Here is a 26548-nt window from a genome sequence, read left to right on the forward strand (position 1 = left end):
GACCTAGGTTAGGGCAGATCTAAGCATGTAGTGAAGTTTCGGGGAGAGGCATGCCACTCTGCCAAGGGATCGGGTGGAGGTGCAGATTGGAAGGAGTTGTTTTGACAATTTTTAATTCAGTAGCAAGTTTAGCTTCCCTGAGATTGTAAGCTTTTTGTTTCTGATATTCAGCTTTAATTCATTCGGTCCCCTGGGATTCAGGGTTTATTTCAGTTTTCTTATGTGTCTGAATATCTCTTCAAATTTAGAAAATGTTCCATGAGCTGCTGAGCTGAAAGTGTATTCTTTTGTTTTTGGTGAAATGTTCTGTAACTATTTGTAGGGTCAATCTGCTTTATAATGTCCAGCAAGTTAATAATGAAGTATTTGTCAACATTTCATTGAAATGTTGAAAATAATGCATACACACATCACATTGAAGTGTGTTCTTTTGGAGAACATATGTTTGAGGTTAATTTTGAGTGTCAGTATTCCTGGAACTGTAATGCAGCAGAGGACAAACCACTGGATTTCTTTTTATCAGATTATTTGTAGTAAGAAGACAGCCTTCTGGAATGAATCTTTGGGTTTCTTTTTCCATATAACTTTCCTCTAACTGACAAGTTTATCTCCATTTTTACTGCAATGCATTTAATTAGTACTTGCCGCACTTACGCTTGCGATGCAGATCCAAGACCAACAGTTCCCAGGAATTCTCCAGGTCTTCAATGCTAGACTGGTGCTGCTGAGGCAACTAGCCTGATGCACTGAGGTCTGCTAATGACTGTTTTCTGCCTTCCCAATTGGAGATAATTATGCTTGTTCTACATAGACAATAAGACAACCTAATTAATCCCCCTTTAATTTATATTCCTTCCATAATTTCTGTTCCTCTATTGAACCCTGACAAACATAATATGTATGGTGCTTGGAAAGAATTTTCTTTTACATTGGTGTATTAAATTAATACACACACACATATGTGTATTTATTGGGGAATATATGTGGGTCTACACTCAGAGAGAGACACACAAACACATATAATGTAAATATATGTACATACATTTTTTTCCAGATGAAAGAATTTCCAACATTTTAAATACATTGTGATTTCATTATATTATTTTGTGTGATGCTTTTGGTTTGTTTGTGGATGTGAGACACTGGAAACTGAATAAAAGGCCTTGTTTCTTGTATGTCCTCTACCACTGAGTTAGGCCTTCAACTTCTCTATCACTTTATGTGCATAAGTAATATGTATTCAGGTAAAGCCTTTATAGTGTTGATCCCTTATTTTATATTTTTAAACAATTTTTAATACTACTTTCCTTACAAAAATACATATATATGCATAAATTTGATAAGAATAAATTTAATTTTGTAATGGACTAGTATTCATCTGGTAACTAAGAACCCTGATGAAAAGAAGTTACAATTGAATATAAAGGAAGAAATGAAACAATTCTCAATACTTGTCTCTTCTCTGTAGTACATCCAATTTAAGCTTATTCCCGAGTATCTTACAAATAAATGAGACTCAGACTATGACTATTTCATTTGATTTTGACAATTACTAGGGGTATGACACCTAATCAATTCTTCTAACTGCTAGCCTGACTCTTCCCCAATGTCGTACCCTAGACATTCACTGCTTCTCCTGGCCATGAGTTCATTGTTCCTCTCCCCTCATGATAGCTTCCTCTTTCCTCTTGTTCTTCCTCCACCTCGGCAAGTCTCTCTCCCCCAACCAGGTCACCTCAAACCCACCTACCTCTAATTCCTCCAGTAATGGGCTGTAGCCAGTTCTATTTAACCAATACTATTAAATCAAGAAACATGGTGCAGTGCTTGGACAGACTGCCTGTTTTTGTGGGAATGCTGTAAACATATGAAGGGAGTCCCTCCCTCCCACTTCTCTCGCTACTGCAATTAGGATGTGCTTTGTGTTATTCCATATAGCCTATTGGATATACTGAATATGCTAGTTAGTTCAGTACATGTGAGACCTTAGTGCCACTGGATTGTGTTGTAAATAGTATCCACGGTGCTTGTATTTACAAAGTATTTAGGTACTAACCAATATCTGTACGTAGATTGCTTAGCATAGATTCATGTTTTTAATAATTTGAATTTTAATGTTTTCTAATCAAATAATTTGTTCTTCTTTTTGAAAATGCTATGTAATTATAACTCAAAACTTGCAGGTAATATTGTATTTCATTGTAGCTAATAAACACATTTCATATTTCATTCAAATTAGTGTAAATCATGCATGTTGTAATCTATTAACAAGAGTATGTTAGAAATTAGATGCTAGGACCTTGTCTTGGTGCTCAAAGGGCACACCCAGCTGGCATTATAGAGCCTGAAGTATCTGAAGTGAATGCCAGTACACTTCAGTCCCTCATTAGGACTGGGGATGGATGAAACTTTTTGTCATTCCTGCACACTACCTTTTTGTCCTAGGCAACTGAAAAGAAGCCAAAGTCTGGTAGGAAGCAGCAGCTGTTGCATAAATGCTATTTCTGAGAGCATTCTATTCAGAGGATAAGTGCATAGGTCAATTGTTTGAAGGTCACCTTGACAAAGTACCTGTGCTCGCAGTAATCTGCTCTCCCCCTATTTTCCTCCATCCCAGGCTCTGTCTCGTTGCACATCTACTTAGACTCTGAAATGATGACTCTCGGGATTGTTTTCCACTCTATGCCTCCAACCTTTTTCCTCCAGATGCATCATTCAGACCTTCCTAATGTCAGCCTTCTTGTCTACATACAATTTTAATAATCTTTTTCCTTACTTGTTTGCTTGAACTATGAACATTAGAATACAAAATAATATGAGTTAAGCTACTTCATGTAAACAAGTAGAATGCATGTACACATAAAACTAAATTTTTTCTTTGCAATTTAACACTAAAACAGTGCTGTATTTTTTACTTCTATATAATAATTCGGATTTCTTCATTATTACTGTTACTGGCAACAACAAAGAGGGATAGAATACATAGAAATCAAATAGGCTATATTTGGAATTATTTTGTAACTAAGCAACATTGCCACATAATTCATATTGCCAACCTCCTACAAAGCTAGATGAAAATTATGTGAGCAATCTCTCCACTTGACTGTGAGCAAAAGTGGAGCTCATCAATCCAGAGTGAAAAACAATAATGGAGATTATTCTATTGGTTTCTTTGTAAAGCTCAGAGGACATGGATTCCACTTGGATAGCTGTGAAGGCCTCCCGACCCATGGCTTCTTAAATATAGATCAGCTTCATTGTCCTGAGCTATTTCAGTTTTAGGGTTTGTGTGTGATGGGACTTGGGATGAATCATTCTGGTAAATGAGACATTAGCATCACACACAGACTCTGAGATACAGTCACATCGTAGTCGGTTGATACAAATGAGTAAGATGCTGCCAGTGGCTCAAAAGAGGGCAAGCATGTGTTTTGAATGTCAAATATTTTCCTGTAATCCATGAAATGCCAACTATTTTGAAGCTTCAAGGAAGAAGTCAGAAAACTAAGTTTGTTTCTTGGTACTTGACTTGGTATTGGCCATTCACCCTATGGAGAAAAGACCAGCATAGGAAAGCCTGTGGCTTGCAAAGTAAAGTGTGAGGATGGTGATTTCAAGGCCTGATTTGCTGGGGAAAGCTATTTCCTATCACGTTAAAGCACTGTCTAATAAACCTACGCCAAGTGCAGTTGGAAATAGTGGAAAGGATAAGAAGTTAGGTTGAGTGTGTGGACTTCTGGCCTACTGTTCTGGGACAAACTCTTAGGAATTTCTTTTCATTACCTAGAGTTTTTTGAAGTCAATAAAATGATGATTAAGAACTTAGGTCTGAAACACTACATATGCCTCAACAGGATGTCCTGTCATCAAGAACTGGTAGAATACAACACATCAAACATTGCCATTATAAGGAATGGTTTCAGCAGAGAATCTAATTCTAATTCAAGACTTTAAACCGGAGCTTCTAATCTTCAGCATACACAAAGAAGCACAGAAGGGAGGCTGTTGTAGCTTCCACTTGAAGTACATTCCTAAGTTCCCAAGTAAGGTGTAGCTCGGGGATTTGATGATCAAAACAGAAATTCCAGAGAGCTCAAAGAGGACTCAGAGAAGGTATGATGAGCTACTTGCCTGAGGAGAATCACACCCATCTGAGAGCACCCAGCTTGTGCTAGACACATCAGTCTACTGTGGTGCCCTCTGGCACCTGAGATTTATTTCCCTGTTCTTATTTTTTATAGTCAACATATCTGAGGGTTGGGTGGGCCGGATGGCAGAAGAATAGGATTACATTAAAATGTTATCCCAACCTTATGGGGAGATGCTGCGTACAAACTGTCGCATGCTTAGTTTTCTTTCATCAGTGTGTTGAATGTTTGGACAAGGAAAACAACAGGTTGTTGGTGACCAGTGGTCATCATTTTATGCTTAAAAACATTTCCTTCTTATGACTGTCTCAGCTTTTGTAGAATTTGGTTAGAAATGTACATTTTAGCTCTAGTCGATGGATTGTTACTAAAGTATGTGAGTTGCTTCTGGATTAAGCTGTAAAGCACAGCAAGCTACTGGGCATCACTGTGGTGGTGTCACTCTTATTTTCAACACTTAGTGAGTTTATTATTTACTCCAAACAAATAACCTGAAAATAGTTCAAATTTATAATAGAGTATGCATTGCTAGATGTGATATTCTCTCTCTCTTGGGGACTACTGATCCAGGGAATCTGAAACAGTCAAATGCATATCTTTTATGAAGTTTACATTCCAATGACTAAATATCCAATAAATGAATGAGTGAATAAAACACTTAGAAGTGGTAGTATGTCCTATGAAGAATCCTTACAAATGGAATGGAATTTAGAGAATAGTGAGGTTTAGGTAAAATAAGAGTTTTTTTTATTTGTCTGGTTGCATTACATATATAAGGAAATAGCTGAAGACAGGGAATTTATTCTTTGATGAAAAATAAATGATCCCTATAAAAATGATATGGAAGATGACTGCAACAAAAACGAGGTCACCAAAGGCATGGTGTGAGAACAAGCATCAGACATTTCAGGTGAAATGGCATGTACTGTGGACTGAACATATTCCAAGTACAGGCAGGTAAGCCTGTGTAGGCAGGAAGAAAGATCAACAAGAAAGCAATGTGCATATGTGAAGTTAAGGCAGTTCTGTGGTATTATTTTCTAGTTATACATATTGATAACTTTTTAATATGCCTTCATCTATACTCATATCAGAAGAAATTATCAGGGACAGTAAGGCCAGTTAACACCTGAGATAACCAGATTATGAGAGACAAAGACAAGAACATAAGCAGCAGACACCAATGCCACTTGGCACAATCAAAACTCATTTTTCTCACCACAGCAAGCCCTGGATAGCCTAACACACCTGAAAGACAAGATTCTGACCTAAAATCTCTTCTCATGAAAATTATAGGGGACCTTAAGGTAGACATAAATAACTCCCTTAAAGATTACAAGAGAACACAAGTAAATAGGTAGAAGGCCTTAAAGTGAAAACACATAATTCCCTTAAAAAATATAGGAAACACAATCAAAAGGAGAAAGGAATTGGACAAATCTGCCCGGGACCTAAAAATGGAAAGAGGAACAATAAAGAAATCACAGAGGGAGGCAATCCTGGAGATGGAAACCCTAGGAAACAGATCAGGAATCACAAATACAGGCATCACCAACATTTTAGAAGAGATAGAAGAGAGAGTTTCAGTCTTAGAAGAAAACATAAAGAATGTTGACACAACAGTCAAAGAAAATACAACGTGCAAAATGCTCCTAACCCAGTAACTTACAGGAAATTCAGGACACAGTGAATAGAAAAAAACTAAGAATAATAGAAATAGAAGAGAGTGGTTTCCCAATGCAAAGGGGCAGAAAACAACAAAATCATAGAAGAAAACCCCCCTAACATAAAGAAAGAGATGCTCATAAACATAAAAGAAGCCTACGGAACAGCAAATAGATTAGACCAGAAAAGAAATTCCTCCTATTGCATTATAATAGAAACACTAAATACACAGAACAAAGAACATTAAAAATGGTAAGAGAAAAAGGTGAAGAAACATATAAAGGCAGACCTATCAGAATTATACCACAGTTCTCAACAGAGACTCTAAAAGCCAGATATTGGACAGATATCATGCACACTGTAAGAGAACAGAAATAACATCGATGGAGAACGATACTTTATACTCATCAAAGGATAAATCCACCAAGATGAACTCTCAGTTCTGAACATCTACGCCCAAATGCAAGGGCAATTCACATTTGTAAAAGAAGCACTAAAGCTCAAAGGACACATTGCATCTCACACAATAATAGTGGGAGATTTCAACACCCCACTCTCACCAATGGACAGATCATCAAAACAGAAACAAAACGAGTCACAGTGAATCTAACAAGTTATTAAACCAAATGGATTTAGCAGATATCTATAGAACATTTCCCTGTAAAACTGAAGATTATGCCCTTCTCTCAGCACCTGTTTGTATCTTCTCCAAAATTGACCATATAATTGGTCCCAAAACAAACCTCAACCAATACAAGAAATTGAAATAATCCCATTCATTCTATCAGGTCATCACAGACTAAGGCTTTTCTTCAACAACAATAAAGACAACAGAAAGCCTACATACTCATGGAAACTGAATAACTCTTTACTCAATGATAACATTGTCAGGGAAGAAATAACGAAAGAAATGAAAGACTTTCTAAAATTTAACAAAACTGAAGGGACAGCATACCCAAATTTATGGGACACAATGAAAGCAGTGCTGAGAGGAAAATTCATAGCATTGAGCACCTTAATAAAGATATTAAAGAGATCATACACTAGCAATTTAATAGCACATATGAAAGATCTGGAACAAAAAGAAGCAAGCATACTCAAGAGGAATAGATGACAGGAAATAATCAAACTCAGAGCTGAAATCAACCAATTAGAAGCAAATTAGCCCAAAAGCTTGGAATATCTAAGAAAAAAACTCACAGAGTATATGAAGCCCAAGAAAAAGGAAGAGCAAACTGTGAACGCTTCATTCCTTCTTAGAAAGAGGAACAAAATACAGGATCAAATACGGGCACAAAGAGTGGAGCAGGGACTGAAGGAAAGGCCATCCAGAGACTGGCCTACCTCGGGAGCCATCCCATATGCAGCCACCAAACCCAGTCACTATTGCTGATGTCAAGAAGTGCTTGCTGACAGGATCCAAATATGGGTGTCTTCTAAGATGCTCTGCAGAACCCTACTGATACAGATGAAGATGGTTGCAGCTAACCATTGGGTTGAACAAGGGGACACCAGTGTCCTTAGGAACTAAATCACCAACCGACGAGTACACATGGAGGGAACCATGACTCTAGCCACATATGTAGCAAAGGATGGCCTTGTCCAGCATCAATGTGAGGAAAAGACCTTGGTCCTGTGAAGGCTCATTTCCTCAATGTAGGGTAATTCTAGGGTGTTAAGGTTGGAATGGGTGGGTGGGAGTTGAAACATCCTCATAGAAGCAGGGGGAGGGGAGAGAGGGTATGGAAGAGAGGGAAAGGAGATAACATTTGAAATGTAAATGCATAAAATATCCAAGAAAAAAATTAAAAGAGAAACAAAGAAAACTATGCAAGGAATCAACAAAACTAAGAGCTGTTTCTTGGAGAAAATAAAAAAGATAGATAAGGGCACAGAGACAGTATCCAAATTAACAAAATCAGAAATGAAAAGGGAGATGTAAATGTATTTCAAATAAAATATTATTGTTGAAAACAGCAAGAGAAATGTAGCTCACCATTTACTGGCAAATTTTATTGAGATCAATAAGGGACTGCTTATCAGAAATAACAGCAACCAGAAGGCAGTGAAATGACCTATTCTTATACTGGGGGAAAGCAAGAAGGCTGAACAGGAAGTACAGACCTTCTAACAGGGAGAGCTGAAGCTACAACTGATAAGAGACTTACCTAGAAGAAACGTAAAGATGGATTGTATCATGCTGAGAGCAAGCAACATCCAATATTTGTTCCAAGTCCACAAAAACTCCCCATGAAAGAATGACCCCAGTAATTGTGAAATACAGTATACACAACTAACCTTGCCATTCTTTAAAACTGATGTAGAGAGCAACTGAATTAGCCAACATATATAGAACATGCATTGCTGAGTCTGTAGCCAAGAGGAATGTGGTGTTGTTGTAAATAGACAGAGGAAGAAGGCAGAGTAACTAACGTACCACTGGAGTGAAGAGACGAAGGGAGGTAGATGTGAACCCATGAAAACAGAGGCAACAAGGAAGGAAAATAAGGAGAAAGAATGTGAGACATAAAAGAAGAATTATGTCGAAATAAAATTAAACATGAATTGATAGCCTGATTGGATAAAAGCATTCCATGTCTGTTTTTGAAACCAACCACACTTGAGTTTTAGAACTTCATATGCCACCTGACTATCCTGATAGGAAGGAATTCTAAGTAAAAATCAGTCATGGGGGATCAAGTGACTATTTTAATAGTATCCCAAACATGTTGCCAAAACTGTCACTAGGGCTAAAGATGTATATTTCCTGATAATCAGCCCTCTGGGAATACACAATACGTACAAGTATTCTAGAAGCATGTTCTCAAAACTGTGGAAAGCATAGGGTAGGAAGGAAAACAAAGGTAGAAAGAGATGGCACGATGATGACAAACCAGGCTTTTGCACATGGCCATGCAAGCATCTGTGAGTGTCCATGGCAGTCTGTCCATTTGCTCAGTCCTGGCAAAAACCTAATGATTAGTATCATTTTTAGAAATAGAATAATTGATTCTGAAATCCCTTTGGGCATGTGGAGTTTGTGCAACAAACTCCACATGCTCTTTTATGTGCAAAGAAAACTAAAGCAGAAACCCAGTGGAGGAATAAGGACATTAGTCCACTCATAAAACCTCTGATCCAATTTGTGTCTTTCTTACAAGTTCAGGGACAAAGATGAGAGGATCCACCCAGTAGCTGATGGAAACAGATGCAGAAACCCACAGCCAAACATTAGATGGAGCTCAGGGAGACTTATAGAAGAGTTGGGGGAAGGATTGTGAGACCTGAAGAGGATAGAGGCTGCACAGGAAAACCAACAGAAGTCAACTAACCTGGATGCTTGGAGGCTCCCAGAGAATGAATCATCAACCAAAGAGCAAGCGTGGGCTGGACCTACGTCCCCCACACATATGTAGCAGTGTGCAGATTTGTCTACATGCAGGTCCCCCAGCAACTGGGGCAGGGACTGTCCCTAAAAGTGTTGCCTACTAGTGAATCCTGTTCCTCTAACTAGACTGCCTTGACTGTCCTCCGTAGAAGAGGATGTGCCTAGTCCTGCAGTGACTTGATGTGCCAGGGTGAGGAGATACCCAGGGGAGCTCCCCCTTCTCAGAGATGAAGGGGAGGGGCGGGGGAGAGGCCATCTGAGGGGAGACTGAGAGGAGAGGGGGGCTGATACTGGGATGTAAGGTGAATAAATAAATTGATAAATAATTGAAAAATAAAGAATAAGTACTGAAAATTCAGAGTCATCACATTTATGAAACTGGCATAAAGTGGATAGTGACCTCAGTGATGTATGTGATTGGTGTGTGTGTGTGTGTGTGTGTGTGTGTGTTTACCAGTGCCAAGACAATTAGGGAGGAAACAACACCTTTAAAGAAAGTGCCACCGAGGTAGGGAATTCAAGTGTAACTTTCTCATACCAGAAACAAACTACCTCACCTCTGACACAGGCTCTAGTGTGTGTTGCGATGGGCACAGTAGTCAACTTAAATATGTCCAGAGCAATATGGGGTGAAGTCACATAAAAATCATTTGAAAGCCAACAGAGTATGAGCTTTGGGTGGTGCGATATGGCTGTCACCAGCAGGAGCAAATCACAACTCTGGAACTATCTGGGAGCACTCTGTCCAGTGGGCTACCAAGTCCCAAATGTTTAATTTAACTTCAAATGAATATGGATGGTCCTTAAAATTTATGTTGAAGTTATTTTTATTGTTTTAATGCTCATTGTTTCTTATTTATAAATTTGAAAATTGGGTTGGATTTGGGTTTAGAATATAATGAATAATATTTTTCAGTTATATAGTGCAGAAAAAGGTGCTCTCAGAGAGTTCTTCTACGGAATGGGTAATTTTCTGAAGGAGACGGCTGAGGTGACTGAACAAATGCCCTGACATTGAAGAGTATACACTGGTTTTGCATAAACCCCCAGCTCTGTTGCAAGTACCCACTCTGGGTGACCCACAATTTTCTCTAACTCCAGTTCCAGGGAATCAAAGATGTCTTACCTCCTCTGGCATCTGCACACTCACCCCTCCTTGCACGCACACACACACACACACACACACACACACACACACACACACACACACACACACACACCGGGGGAGGGGAGGGGAGAGACGGATAGATGTTTCCGAGCAGGGTAAACCAGTCATCTACCCAGCTCACTTTCTATCCTTGTGCACATCTGTCCCAGCACAGCTCTTCTATGAGCGGAGTGTAGCATTTTCAGGAGCTTTAACTTTGGTAAACTTTGTCGTTGTTCCTAGTTTAGATAACCCATCTGCACTACTGTGGTCCCCACCAGTATGGGTATGGAGAAGGAATCACCGAAACTCCCCTGTGTTGTAGGTAACGAAACAGAAGATGGGAGGTGTGGGCCGGTACCGTAGATTGCATTTTCACACTTCACGTCCTGTACATGATAGGACTTGGTGCGACTGGCTCCTTCACATTATTCCCTCACCAACCCTCACGTACCCCACCCTTTTCTTCCCTTACAGCAATGCTGTAACCTCTGCACACTCGTTCAGGCCACGTCTCTGTGCTGAGAAGTCAGGAGAGTTTGCTAACAATAGGAACCACTTCACATCCATTTGTGAAGGGACATGTCATAACTACATTGATTTTAAATAAGGTGGCACGTCACAGATGTATCATAAACCTGTAATACATTCAGAAGTATCAAGTGACGTCAGTCTCAAATGACACAGGCTTCTGTATCCCAGGGCTCCATTGGCCCAAAACCTAGCAAGATGACTGAAAACCAGGTAGAGTAGCATCCAGTTGTTTGACTCTTGTGTACAGAAGCACACCTATCGCTGAAAAGAACAGTTGACTTAGGAATGAGTAAAACCATGTGTAGCACTATCTCAGAAATACCCTGTGCAAACTGAGAAGGAATGACCTGTGCTTCCAGCCTTTGACGTTGTCAGTAATAATCACAGAAGTCAGTTCCCAGAGGGCTTTCCGTTTTGTTTCTGGGGTTGGGAGTGTCTCGCTGAAGATTCCTCTCTGCTTTGAAGCTTGTTGATCAACTGATCTTGTTCTTCTGGGCTGCTACCTCCTGACCTCAGGTTTTATTGAAAAAAAAAAATCTCTAAATAGAAAAAAATTTATGCTGGCTCAAAGAGATCCTCTTATAAGAAGACGTCATTTTGAAAATGTATTAATAAAAACTTTAAATATGCTTTGTGGAAGTTAATTTGGCTATAATTTTGAATTGGTACAATGCTTGTGTACATGCTTAAGTATGGACACTATACACTGTGTTGAACAGCCACACATCACACACTTTTAATGTAGTTTACCAAACATTTTCTACAGATTTTCCTTTCCCCCAAAAATATTATCACTGCCCAATGATTAATGCAGTCTACACCCTATTAGTAATTGCTGATAGCTTATTTTTCTGATGTCATGTAATTCAACAGCAGTGTCTCTGGCTTTATGTGAAGCATTCCACACGTTTATATCCTTCTGCTGCTTTACTGTGTGTGTATCATCCCAGATTGAACCGCCATTTGGTCTCTTAACCAGTCACCCTCTCATACTCTTGTGGTCCATGTCGATATCTGTTATCTTCACAGTGAAATGCCGCACACCGCATGGCTCCGGCTCTTACATTGCTGCACAGCTCACACTGTGCTGGACCTACAGTGCTACCCACCCCTGAGCTCATTTCGTCTCTCTGGTTACAACTGCTACCAGTTCCCTTTGGCTCACTGGGGTCTGTTTTGCAATTTTCTGCCTCCTGACTTAAGCCTCCTGACTCTTTTCTTCTTGAATATTCATCGCTGCCTGCCCTGGTTGTTCTCTTTTTCCATCTTCTTCTTATATCTTACATCCATTTTCCTTACACTGTCTTCCTTGTCCACCCAATAGAACCCCTAGGCCATCAGCACCCGTCCTCCTCAGGGAGTTCTTATTGGAAGTTTCGCGTGGCGTCTGTCTTCCGTGCTTCAAGAGAAGTTTCTTGAGACAAGAAACAATCCACGTATTAACAGATCACTTAACTCCTTTGTTAAAAATATACCCAAAACACAACAAATATTCCACTTTCATATACCTTTTCCATGTATGTGTCGGTGGACATTTGTTATCTAAGGTTCACATAGACAGTTCACACAAGACAGTTTTGGATTAAAGAGAGATATGTACAATGTAATCAAGCAATTCTCAAATAAAAAGAAAACCAAATTTTCAGAAAATACAAGAACTAGGAACTAGAAAGAGTTGAGTAGGAATGTCATGGTTGTGACGTGTGTGCACAAATTACACACGCACCTGCTAATATGTAGATAGGTGACTTTAAGGTAGACAGAAAAATTAGGATACGCGATCAAAATAATCTTAGGAAGCTGGATCCTGTTCAGTTCTTCAGTGAGGTCACATGACATTTTAAGTGGCTGCCAAGGGGAGGGAATCGATGTCATTTATACTAGTAGACCACTGAAACTGAGACCCGAAACCAAAGACTACATAAATGCCCACATGGATTTAAATATACAAGCTCCGCTTCAGAAAAAAATTTAAGTAGAAGAACAATTAATACAACAGACTGAATTACTATGAAACAGTAGAAATAAATCACTCAGGAGAAAGACAATAATTAGCTGTGGTCCAGGTAGCAAAATAGGTAGCAATTAAGACACCCAGGTATTTTAAGAGACTGTGAATATATATGATCTTGGAAGGCTCTGTCCAGCTTCTAACACTTCTATTTATTTCTACTTTGGAACTTGATTCACTGAGCCTCTGAGGTGCTTCTATAAACATTACTTGAAGGTAATTGTTTAAGAAGAGAGTACAACCCTCACGGACACCCCAAATCCAGAAACAGAGGCTGTTCAAACTGGTACCTGTCTACTTGCATATTCTGACTGAATATCAGAAAGGAGGAGGGTGGGTCTGTCTCATACTTCTTTGCATTTTAGACAACTTTTAGGTTCCATGGGGAGGGGCAAATCTGTGCTAGGCCTACATTTCTGTTAAAAGTAAGGAATGACTTCATATTCTCAGACAGGCAGTGAGAGGCATGCCAATGCTTAGCTCACTGCCCCTTCGTTACCCATCCAAACAGGGTTAAGGAATGTTGTTTCGGCTTATGGATACTGGTTTAGGCTTCTTATTCAGGTAAAAAATCCCAAGAAATGAACAAAATGTTCCCATCATATTTGAATCATGAATGTGATAAGCTAGGAAACGTTTCTTTGCAACTGTCTGGTTCCTATTTTCAGGCCTGGAGGGCTGTGTCTGTTCCTTCCATGATGCCTGAGCCTCATGTCCCCTTGGCTGGAACAGCAGCCCTTGATGGCCTTTACTTTATCCAAGGAGAGCTTGCTGGGCTGATGACCTGTGCTCCTTCATGAGGTCCTCAACAGCAACAACAACAATAACAGCCCCAACAGCAGCAGCAGCAGCCACAACAACAACCACAACAACAACAACAAGAACAAGAACCACAAATCAGACATAACTTATACACAGGAAAGTTTTCCATTTTAGTTACTTGGTCAAAAATCACACTTTGTTAAAGCTGATAGCTATAGCCAGAGAATGAGAAAAATATTCATATTTGGTGGATGTTAAAGAGCTATGAAAAAATAAAGTTTTGGGGCCATCAATAGATGTGGTTAATTTTCCACCATAATATTTTACACTCTTGTCGTGTCTCAACCTAGCTAGAAATTACTCCAATATCTGTGTGTGTGTGTGTGTGTGTGTGTGTGTGTGTGTGTGTGTGTGTGTGTGCATGTGTCTATGTGTGTGTAGTGTCTGGACTACTATTTAAATCACCAAAGTAGCTATTATTTCTAAGCCAGCATTTCAAATGCCAATTCTTTTTCCCCTAAATTGAAAAAAATACTATATGAATGAAGAGGGTTAAATTAAACGACATGACCATATTCTTCATGATGCAGTAAGCTGGATAAAAGGCTCTTTCAAAAGCAGTGTCAAGCAGTGTCTGGAAAATGTGCGCCATTGTATCTCTAGGCGTTTCTCTGCACTCAGGCTGGGCCAGACACGCAGAACAAAAATGCACTAATGCCATTCTCCTCTGCTTCCTTGCACCGTAACATGACAGTCCACATTATTTTATGTCAGCGCCCTTCACATCCAAAGGTTGGGCCACTGCTGCTCTTGTTCCCTTCGCATACAGAGACAGGTAACCTTTAGCCCATTTGCCTGGGAGTGTATTTATTATCATTCCATTAATTCAAAAAATAGAACACTAATTTGAAATCTAATATTATCAAAACATTTTAAATGTAATTTTAATTAAAATATAATTACTTAATTTTGTCCCTAGTCTCCAGTCCCTCCCATTTTTCCATGTTTCCCAATTGTTTCCCTCTCAATTTGGATTCTATTTTATTATTTCACACACACACACACACACACACACACACACACACACACACACACACAAATACAGCCTGCTGCATCTCTTTTTTGTGTGTATATCATTTCAGGACTGACCTCTTTATACTGGATAGACAATTAGGGAACTCATGCCAGAGAGAGTCTAATTCTTCCTTTCTCAACAGGGATTACTGCCTGTACTTCTTTGTCTAGGCATAGGCCTCTGAGAGTCCTCAGGTTGGACATTAGCATATATATTGATATTGTTGTTCAGAGCTTGCCAGGAATTCTGCTGCTAAACTGTATGTCTGAAGAGTGATGATATTATCAAAATATTTTATTTGCCATCGAGTCACTCCAGACCATAAAGAAGCTGCTATGTGTGTTATCACCAATCTATTCCACAGGATTGAACTTGCGTGTACAGTAATGTGATGGTGACATTGTTGACTTGTGTGTAGTGTAGAGGAGTCGTGGAAACCACCACAGGAGCCTCTCACCTGCTTCAGCTTGTATTTGTGTCCATGGGAGATCTCCCATGCCACCTCCTCAACTAAACGTGACCACGGTCTCTTCGGTCCTGATACTCTCACTGAGGTCCAGTGGGAACTCCCGATGCCATTAGCAGAGCTGAGATATGGACGAGTCACAGCATAAATCCATGAGAAAGCTGGTCTCACATGAGTTATCAGTAAGATCAACATCAGATATTTCAGGTTACTTATGTTAACGTTCCATAATTTTCATGATTGAGATATCTTTTACCTTTGGTTAAGGCTATTCCTAAATACAATATTCAATTATTGTGGAGCTTTATGATCTCCTAAATCTTGTAGGAGGACTTTGGACTCGTCTTATAAAACAGAAATTTTCCTTAAGTAAAACAACTATTTAGAGTCAAAATAATTCCTAAAACTCTATTGTCACCAAAACAGACATGAACCAAAGACAGAGAATAAGAAACTAAGGAACAAAGCCGTGTGTGCCAAGAAATGAGATGCTGGAACAATTAACAAAGAGTAAGCAGGCTTAGTAATCAATAGTGTTGGAAAAGCTGGATATCTACACTCTAATTTTTTTTGCAAAAAGAACTCTAATACATTTCACAAGAATAAATTTGCAGTGAAATAGCAACTTAATTATTATAATATCTGAAACACCGACAATTGTAGAGAAAACAAGAAGGCATGAATCTTGACATGCATCTTACTAACATTTTATTTCTATATATATTTAAAACACAGATAACAAGTTAAATAAGACTGCATAAAATTAACAATTCGCTGTATAACAAAAAAGAAGACAAAGGAACTTATGGAATGAGATAAAACATTTACGCATTGCATATAGGATAAGGGATGATATATAAAATTCATAAGAAACCCGTATAATTGACAGAAAAAAACAATAAAAATTGGAAAGATGCCATGCATATTTTCACAACAGAAGCAAGCACTCAAAAGATTTACATGACTGGGTATAAAAGAATGAGTTATATAAATTGCACGTTGTTGTGTCCAAGCACGGAAACTAGTGAATTAAAAATCCTTCCTAGACCCCATGATGGTAGCAGTAGGATTTGGAGCTGGTCAGGCTGACTCCATGTTCAAGGCTTTAAGTACTTCAAGTGATTTTACTCTTGACAATCAAATCTATCTCTCCATTTGCCCACCCTTCCTCCCAACAGCAGTGCGGAAACAACACAAGAGTCTGAGAAGGTTTATATGTAAAGTACTAGGGTACAGTTGGAATCAAAGAAGATTCACCCTTAAGGAACCCTGTCCACTTTATTACCAGTGCTTGGACATTGGTAGCATGTGACCCACCATATGATGAAGGAACTGTCATAAGATTTTTTTTTATTGTTTTACTTATTTACATTCCAAATGTTGCCCTCTTACTGGTCCACTGTCCATGAGTTCTTCAACCCATCCTCCCTCCTCTTTGCCTCTGAGAGGTTCCTCTCCCACTCCCAATTCCCCTCACTCACCTGACTATCACCACCTCACTCCCCGATACAGGTTTTAAGGATCAATACTGTGTATTGATTATAGAGAAATGCTCTGTGAGAAGGCATTTAAGAATGGAAAGAATCTGGACAGTAAAGGAAACAGCATTCTACACAACCATAAATGCACCCTGAAAGTCTGGCGATGGGTGAATATGGTCTTTGTGTATATAGTGAGAATTCATTTATACGGCAGCTTCTTTCCATGACACGTGGCCCACAGTTAGAAGTTAGCACCGTCCTTCATCCTGCCAATGAGGAAATACCAAAGGCTATTTTGTTTTGTACAAAAGGTATGAAAAAAACCAGAGTCTTGCTAAGGAATGTAAATGGAGAGTTATGAGTAGGTTCTGGAGTAAGGCTGTGTTGGTTCAGAGGAATACCAGGTATAGAAGAACTACTCTGTGTGTGTGTGTGTGTGTGTGTGTATACGAGTGCACATGCAGAGGGACCACAGATACAGAAGAACTCCTGTGTGACTGCAGAGGGGTCACAGGTATAGAACGGCTGTGTGTGTGTGTGTGTGTGTGTGTGTGTGTGCACGCACGCGCGTGTGCATGCGTGTGTGTGTGTAGAGGGACCAGAGATACAGAACTGCTGTGTGTGTGCAGAGGGGCTCCAGGTACAGACAAGCTGCTGGGCTATCCAAGTAGACAGTGGGAGGTGGCTCTGCCATCACCAACAGGGACTCTACTGTCTGGTTTTTGCCAGTTTTTTATTTCCCTTTTGGATCTTTTGTGTTGGTATTCCCAAGTATTGTATTTTAATTATTTTGTGTAATTTATTATTTAATAGTATACACAGCTTGATCTCGTCATGAGGATCTCTTTGGGCCTTTAGTTAAAATCCCTGTAATGTTTCTATATTCCTGTCACCTGCTGGTGTCATGCATCCAGTTCTTTTCCACAGCCAACTTTGCTTCTGTGAACTTCCTATGATCTGTTTGAGCGATTTAACTTAAAGGCTCTAAGGAAGTCCTCTCCCAGGGATGATCTGAAGACAGCACTAGAGTCACAGAGCTGCGTCTCAAGCAGAGGAGGCAGCCTCGCACAGGAAACATTTTCCTTCTTGAGCTTTGCAAGTATATGTTATGTCTGTTTTCTTGTCCATCAGTAGGTTTACAAAGAGTACATATGGGAACCACAGAGTATTGTTATTGTATTTGTCAGACTTGTTGTCATAACAAATACCCCAGAAGTGGATATGGTCTCATGCATGATTCCCGTTTATTTTTGGCTTCATCAGAGTCCCAGCTGGACAGCTCTAGTGTGTGATTAGTGTTGCAGCTGCTGCTTCTATTACCAGAAACTCTTTGTCCCACAGCTCCACCGTGAGCTGGGATGTTTTGTCCTCGTGTCTGTAAAGGGGTCAGAAGGAAGTGAGAAGACAGCAGAGGAGTCACGTGTTGTTTAAAGGCCCTGGATGAGATGAGATGCTGCATTTTTGTTCAGTAGTGAGATTCAGCTTATCCTGACATGCAGTGACAAAGAGGCTGACTCTTGTGCCTTTTTAAAATAGAGGAGAAATACTTTGATGGCTGCTACAAGTTTTCACTACAGTTAGAAACGCAATGTAACTAATTGCAGCACTGTTGGAAACACACGGGGTAATGTTAAGTTGTAATATTTCCTGGAAAGCCTCCAGCCCAAGATCCCTCAACCAACAAACTTAGCAAGTGCACAAAACTAAGAACAGATCAGGAGAATAACTGTAAAAAGTTGTCACCGCCAACCACAGCAGTAGAACTGTGACCGTTCTCCAAGCTGGTAAATGATAAACTCTAAGGAATCCAGTTGCTCACAGCACAGAACAGATAACTCTGGTGCTGCCTGACTCAGGGCCTGTTTGCTCATGGTTTTCTTTTTAGCAAACTGTATATAAATTTCCCTGTGTAAGTATATGCAAACGATGTCTAACTCTATAAAACTTACCACTGAGTATATAAAAATTATGTCTCAGGTACACAAAACCATGTCTGAGGCTGTCTACTCAGTAATAAGTACTATGTCTAAGTACCACACGCAGGAGCAAGTGGTAACTTAATAATAAATCCTCTGAGTACCACACGTAAGAGAGAGTGGTACTACTGAGGCTATGCAATCAGCTTCACATGAGAAGTGATACAAGGAACAAGGGATTGTATGAGGTACAGTTACATGGGACGAGGCTGTAACGGTGGGTTTCATTTCCCATATCAGGAGTTGGAACCTGGGGAAATACGCTTGAGGTGATTAAGTTCCTCACAGTGCGTTTGGTGTAGTCGCCAGTGTGCCTGAAGTGAAAACAAGCTCAGTTTTCATGCTGTCTGTCTGTCTGTCTTTCTCCTCTGATACAGGTCAGAACGAGATGAAATCTGATTCTGAGGATGAGGAAGTGGACACCAAGTTTAGGATATCTGCGATGAAGATCCCTTTATGTCCTTCCAGATCACTCAAGTACCGGGCAATGCTGAAGGAGATAAAATGGGACTACTTCCCGGAGTATCTCCAGCCACTCCCTGCCACTCGTCAAAAGCCACAAGTTAAAAGAGAGACTCATGAGGAGCTGAAGGAAAGGAGAAATTTTCTAGCCTCACAGAGGGCTGGTATGGATCTCCACTTGTTCAATGATATTGATAAATATTACTCAGAGCAAAGGCAGCAAGAGGAAGAAGCAAGAAAATTTGCAGCCACAGCTGCAGCACAAGTTGCCCAGGAAAGAGCTAGGCTCAACACTAGTGAAAATTTAAGGAAGAAGATTTCTATGGCAAGAAAACTAATGCAAAAGGATAATGAGACAATCCAGAAAGGCTTACGGCACATCTGGAAGGAGAGACTCAACTACCTGGAAAAGGTTAGAGAGCGGAAATCCATGTTTCTAGCTGAAAAAAAACTGAATGCTGCAGACCAGTCTTTAGTTCTTTCCCTCAACAATGAGAGGTCCATTCTGCTCAGAGGAATCATTCAAGTTGACAAACTGAAGCGAGACTTGTCTGAAATGAAAGCAAAGCACTTCGATGTTATTGAGAAACGGGAAAAACGAAAATACAAGCAGAATTTGTTGACGGAAATGAAGAAGCTAAGGTAAGTTCATGGCGTAGGCACAAGTCCTCCTCAGTCGACTGTGATTTACAAAGCTAGTGCAGAGTTCTGTCAAGATGTATTTCCCCATAGCTTGATACTTTTATACTTTGGAAAGCGGAAGCAAACTAAATGGTGAAAATTACGTGCTGAGTCGGTACCAAGGATTGGGACTCAAAAGAACTCTTCCCTGAGTTAGCATCACTGACGAAAACCTGCTTATTTAGAATTGCACAGTCACTGCTCTTCCCCTCTGACTGGTGCTGGCAACACACTCCAGCTCCCTCTTGCACAGTGGGAATGCTTTTCCTCTCTTCAAATTTCTAAAAAGATAGTGCCATCTTTGTTATACCAGTGTCTCTTCTAATTTAAACTGGCACAGTCTCAAAGATCTCACATGATCCCTCTCGCCCAGACCTCTATTTCTACTCTTCAGCCTTTCCTGAACTCATTTCCATATACTATCCTGCAAATTTTAACTAATTCTGTTTGTTTATTTGAGACAGGGTCATAAATAGCTCAGGTTGGTTTCAGGTTCTGTGTAGAAGAGAGTGACCTTGAACTTCTAACCCTCCTGCCTCCATCTCAAGAGGGCTGGGATTTCAGACATGTGTCACCATGCCAAGTTAATGTGGTGCTAGGGATTGAGGCCAGAACTTCATACATGTTAGGCAAGCACTCTGTCTACCGAACTGCATCGTTTTCCCTTAATAGTTCTGCCCATATAATTCTTATTGAAGTGAATACCTTGCCATTATTCACAGAATTATATTTGACGTCTGAATGTTGTTTCAGATGACAGTTTGTCTTAGTCTAGCTAGTAAAATTTCCAGTGTGCTTTCACCTCTTGCCATAACAGCAGGATTTCTTATAGAGAGCAAAAGGCTCACCATTTCATACCCAACTTTGCATTTACTTATCCTTCTGACTTTACTCATATTATTTTGTTTTTTAGTCATATGCACTCTGCTAGGGCATGGCATGCCTACAGTTTCAAGGAGGCTACATCAGCATAATAACCTGGTATTATGGGGAGAATCTCAATACTTTGTGATAGCCACTGAGAGAGACTTCTATCAGCATATTCACAAGAAGACCTTTTTTCTCCATGGAGACACAGGGCATGTAGACGACCATGTCCTCTGTGGAGCTGCCTTTGGTCTGCAGTTTCCACTTCTGTGGAGCTACGATTTGTCTGCGCAGCCTCCATTTTAATGCAAAGAGTACACAAAGTGGGGAAATCAGATACTGTTACCTACCATGCAGTGGCTAACTCCCAAAGGCATTTTTAGTTCTTAACCATTGGACTTTTGCAATTTCATTTTTTTAGTCTTTAAAATTTAATTTCTTTTCTTACAACATACTTTGATTACGTTATTCCGTCTTCCATTTCCTCCCCAAATCTTGCCAACTCTCTAGGCCACTCTGTCTCTCTTTTAAGAAAATCTCACTCTCTCTCTCTCTCTCTCTCTCTCTCTCTCTCTCTCTCACACACACACACACACACACACACACACACAAACACATATACACACAGACACTCTCACACACACACACACTCTCTCTCTCACACACACATACACACACACACACACTCTCTCTCTCAAACACACACAGACTCTCTCTCTCTCTCACACACACACAGATACACACTCTCTCTCTCATACACACAACACACAGACACACACACATTGTCTCTCTCTCTTTCTCACACACACACACACACAGAGACACACACTCTCTCTCTCATACACACACACAGACTCTCTCTCTCACACACACACAGATACACACTCTCTCTCTCATACACACAACACACAGACACACACACACACTGTCTCTCTCTCTCACATACACACAGACACACACACTCTCTCTCTCATACACAACACAGACACACACACTCTCACACACACACACTCTCTCACACACACAGACACACACTCTCTCACACACACAGACACACACAGACACACACACACTCTGTCTCTCTCTCTCTCACACACAGACACACACACAGAGACACACACTCTCTCTCACACACACAGACACACACACACACACTCTGTCTCTCTCTCTCACACACAGACACACACACACAGAGACACACTCTCTCTCTCTATCTCACACACACACACACTGTCTCTCTCTCTCTCACACACACACACACAGACACACACTCTCTCTCTCTCTCTCTCTCACACACACACACACACACACACACACACACTCAAAACAGAAGAGCAATAAGACAGAAGAAAATGACAAGCCAAATGAAGCCAAAGTTCACAGTCAGGACCAAGGCTGAGGCACCTGAGCTCTCAGAGGACATTTTGCCTTCAGGTCGCAGTGAACATTGTGGTCTTTGTATCCTGACTTATAAAGTTTTTCTTTTTCTTATACAGCATCTCGTATATCCATCATCTCCAAATTCATACAGACAGTTGCCCTGTTTATGGGACAAGAACATGTTAGGGCTCCAAACACATTTCACATTAATAACTAGCTAATAATGTATCCTCACATACACATAAAGGACCCCTATTCACTAGAGACTGCTCTGTCTCTGAGCAGGTGAACTTCTCATATTTATTTGTGGCCAAAATTCATCACCTCTTCTAACCCTTTGCCTTCATGACATGCATGCTTAAACTCTGTGATGGCGCTCGCCGGCCTCATGTCTACCTGTGCATTTCCTGTCTACTGAAGGGTCCATGTTTCCCAGGTTGTTCTGTGCATTCTGTCTAGTATTTCTGTAGCCCTTCTCTGTGCTGTCTTCACAAAGCTAACCATCCTTTTCTGCCAATTCCTGCCTATAGGCATTTCTGCCATCTCCATCATCTAATTCACCAGTTAGAGAAAATCACCCTGTGACTTTTACAAACCCAGCTTCATTAGTCCCTCAGTTGCTCACTCTTTCTCCTGCCACCTACAAGAACAGCTTCAAGCCCTCACCAAATGTAAAGCTTCAGATGCAAGCACCACTGTGTTCTCAAGTTCCCCAGGAGTCTATTTACTAAAGGGATGATAGTTGAATCCCCTCTCACCGCCGTATCCATATGCATACAGTTACAGGTGGCGTAGATTAGTCTTACATTCCGTGTCTGCTGCTTAAGACTAGAACTCTACTTTTCTTATTTAAAGTCAGCGTTAGCTCCCACTGTCAATGTTCCTGATATAGAGATTGGGATTGTGTGAAATGGCTTAGTTTGAGAAAACTGGAAGCGTAATTATATCTTCAAATTCTTGAGCATGGTACAATTCCCATTAGTTTTAGCCTTCTCTACTACCAGCAACATTGTATTTGATGGAAAAAAGTCTGTTAGAATCACTGAACCAAGAAGGTGGTGACTGAGCTCTGGTCCTCAGAGAGGTGGCAATGCTCAGTGGCCGTGCTGCTGTACATGCTGGTGGAAGACTCCACACTGGTATGTAAGGGTATTATTATTAGTCAGTCCCCATCAGAAGTGTTATCCTGCATCATTCACTCTGGCTTTTCAATGCAGAGACATCATTTTAGTTACGGACTTGCTGTAGCGTTTCTTAAACATCCATAACTGTGGGTTTTATTTCTGTGATCAGTAGAACTGACTTCCTTTTCCAATTCTTGGATGCCATGTTCAAGTACCATTGACTCACATGTATTAACGACTCATTGATTCTTTCAAATAATCATTTAAGTTTGTCCACAGTTGTTGATCTTTACCTTTTCATGATGATTTCAGTGTGATACCTTTAACTTTCACTTTTCTTTGTATGTTTAAAGTACTTTTTTCTTTGATTTCTACCCAGCTGCAACAGGCATCTATGTGCATAATCTGTCTTCCAAGCTGAGAACTGAAGTGAAAGTATCTGGTTTCTCTAACAACTCAGTTTCGTCACATGATGTTTTTCTCAAAGCTGTCTTGTGAGAGGGTGTGTGATATTTTGCTGAAAACAGACACTTGAGGGGGCAAGTAATAGTTAGAAATAATATAAGCAGAACCCCACAAACTGTGAGAGGAGGGTCTTGCATTATTATGCTATACGACGCTTCATTTCTTCGCTGGTCTTCGCTGATCTCGCTTCTTCACTGGTCTTTGTTCATCTTCACTTTGTAGAGAGAAACACACCACAGAACTAGGGGATTCTGGCTGACTCTGGCCACTTCTGCTCACGTGTGCTGATTTGTCAGGGCCTTGCTCTTTCTGTTGGACCAAGCAGCCTTTACTGACTTGTTTGCTATTGGACTGGACTGCTGGTGTTCTGATAGCAAAGAGTGGAATTCCTCCAAAGAACTACTACCAAACAAGTCCACCCCCCTTTCCAAACAAGTCCACCCCCCTTTCCGTTAACTTCTTTCTCCCCTACTCTAGTAGGTGGGCTAGAAGATGGTGAAGCATATAAGAACCCCAAATAAAGTAAATTTTGAAAACTCTAAGCCTAAATAGAACAGAGTAGCTAATGTCAACTGAATGGTTGTCCACTGTTGTGTTGTGTTTTGTTTTGTTTTGTTTCATCCCCCCCCCCCAGCACTGGATTGAAAGCAGAGTTTATTCCAGTTGGAAGCTCTGCCCCTGTGCTGCATATTCTTTCCTGTTCAATTGCTTCATATTAAACTTCTAAGCTGAATTGTCCCCTTCACGATGATGAAGAAACATATATAACCAACATACATAATGCACTCAAAATTACACCCCTTAAATTTCGTAGATGGATTTTATACAACAAAAGAATGTCTGTCAAACCTGCCTTGTAATGACCAGTATTAGATTCTTCATTTCCAACTCCCTGTGAGTGATCTCATGAAAGTCCTAAGGATGCGTGTTTCTAAAGAGAACTGTAACTTCGTGTTTCTAAAGAGAACTGTAACCTCTCTCCATCTTTTGGTTTCTCTTACACTTTTTGTAAACTATTGAGAAAAGGGCCTGATTAAAGGAAGGCCCTCTTCAATGCATTTGCAACCAGTAACTCATTTTGTCTTTTACTCAATGAACCCTATGAGTTAGACTATCCAGTTCTCAAATATGAAAAAATGAGGTAAAGAGAATTTTTAAAAATGTATCCAAAATCCAGATAGTAAATTGAAAGCTTATAACTCAGCCTTTATAGCCACCCTCTGAGTCAAGGTTTCTGATTATACATATGTAGAAATATAGTACTTCATGAGTCAAACTGGGGAATTTCACCAAAATTGAACCAAATAATAAGAAAAAGAATTATGTCAGTTCTCAGAACATATGTTGATATGCTGTTCTCTCTGCCTCAGTTTTAACCATTCATGCTATCTGAAATGGTGCAGACAAATGATCTGTCTGTAGTTCTTTGCCTGGAAATGTGTATATATTTTTAAAGTCTGTGGGTTATTTAAAGTTTGAATCTCTTTTTGACTTTTCTCCTTGTTTTACTTGTTCCATTATTAACATTTACCTCACTTCTTATCTTACGTTGTCTTTTCCATAATGGGTTTCTTGTTTTAGTTAAGTATTTGATGCCTCTTTCTCTTATGCCTATGCACTTTCCTTGATGATATCCTTCTATTTTCCTTTCATTTTGAAATACTCATTAACAATGAGTGAATGAATGAATGAATGAATGAATGGGTATAAATGAATAACTTGTCTTCCTTGTTATGACACTTTCTGGGTGTGGTAGAGTAACCTGATCTAGGTCTCTCTAAGTTAGAATATGTATTTCTCCAAAAGAGCTGCTATAACAAAATACCGTTGGCTGAACAGCCTAAGTAGATGAGATTTCTTTTCTCTTGAGTTCCAAGAAGTCTGACATGGCAGCAGAATTGTGGGAGGAGTCTCGGATTTTTGCAATGAAAATCTCATAAATATTAGCATGATATGCATTGAATATTACTTAAAAGGTAGTAATATTATATGGACTAAGCTCTGTCTTTTTTCTGCTTATGAATGTCTATTTGGGAAGCATCTAGTTTGATCTATACACCCATTTGTCCAGTCTTTGTCCACTAAAACGATCACATTTGACTTCCTTTTGCCTCGCAGGGCGGAGGAAATCCATAAAAGGCACTGTGAAGAGAGATTTGTCATTGATACGCTCATCTTTCAAAAAGGCTGTGAAAGACTTGAGGAGGCTAAAGCAAAAGTTGAATTTATTAACACATATTACACGTCCAAATCTCACAAAAAATATCATAATAAAACAATGCTCAATCACATCTGATGACAGTTGAGTTGTGATCACTAACGGATCTTGGGATCATACTTGGAAGACATGCTCCACACAAGGCAGGTCTGGTGATGACCGTGCTGCGGATCAGAGAGAAGACACTCCCTAGTGTTTCCGGTACCGAGCATAATTCAAATCCTATTGACTTTGCACTCCGAAGGGTCACTATGTATCTATGTGCCCAAGAGGGATCAAAACTGTATGACTTCATACAAAATTCTTCCAAAGACTGCAGATTTTCATAGGCTCTAACAATGACAAGTTGTAAAGCTACTTTCAATATTCTCTGGTAATTTTTATCTTATTGCCAAATTCTATTAAAAATGTCAAAATCTCTTGCTTAGTATTCTTTCATGATCTAGGGCAATAAACTCAAATGATGTCATTGTGACATCACTTGGTGGGGTACCATTCAAATCTCTCTTTAATTTTTACCAGCCATAAGCATAGACTTTAAAAGTAGTAATATTTCAGAAGCTTTCTGATTTTATCAGTCTACTATAATTCTATAAAAATGAAGTGCTTTACAAATGCAATTCTTCATGTGTGCTACAATGCTAGATTGTTATCAAATTAGGCTATTGCTTTCACAATGTGCTAGCTATCTATTTAAG

At 39.8% G+C, this 26548-nt stretch overlaps 1 protein-coding gene across 5 annotated transcripts in view; it reads left to right on the forward strand.

The window, feature by feature from the left end:
* The window catches only part of Lrriq3 (leucine-rich repeats and IQ motif containing 3), a 92310-nt gene extending 66041 nt beyond the window's left edge, over positions 1 to 26269 (forward strand). For 4 of the 5 annotated variants that reach the window (NM_001024307.1, XM_087631313.1, XM_087631307.1 and 1 more), the window contains 2 exon segments: positions 19031 to 19757; positions 25751 to 26269. In NM_001024307.1, coding sequence (NP_001019478.1) covers positions 19031 to 19757; positions 25751 to 25928 — 905 coding nt within the window. In that variant the 3' untranslated portion in view covers positions 25929 to 26269. 5 annotated transcript variants of the gene reach the window in all.
* Positions 26270 to 26548: the final 279 nt, after the last annotated feature.

The sequence above is a fragment of the Rattus norvegicus genome, chromosome 2, assembly GCF_021556685.1.
Source record: "Rattus norvegicus strain SHRSP/BbbUtx chromosome 2, alternate assembly SHRSP_T2T, whole genome shotgun sequence".
In the NCBI taxonomy this organism is placed as follows: domain Eukaryota; kingdom Metazoa; phylum Chordata; class Mammalia; order Rodentia; family Muridae; genus Rattus; species Rattus norvegicus.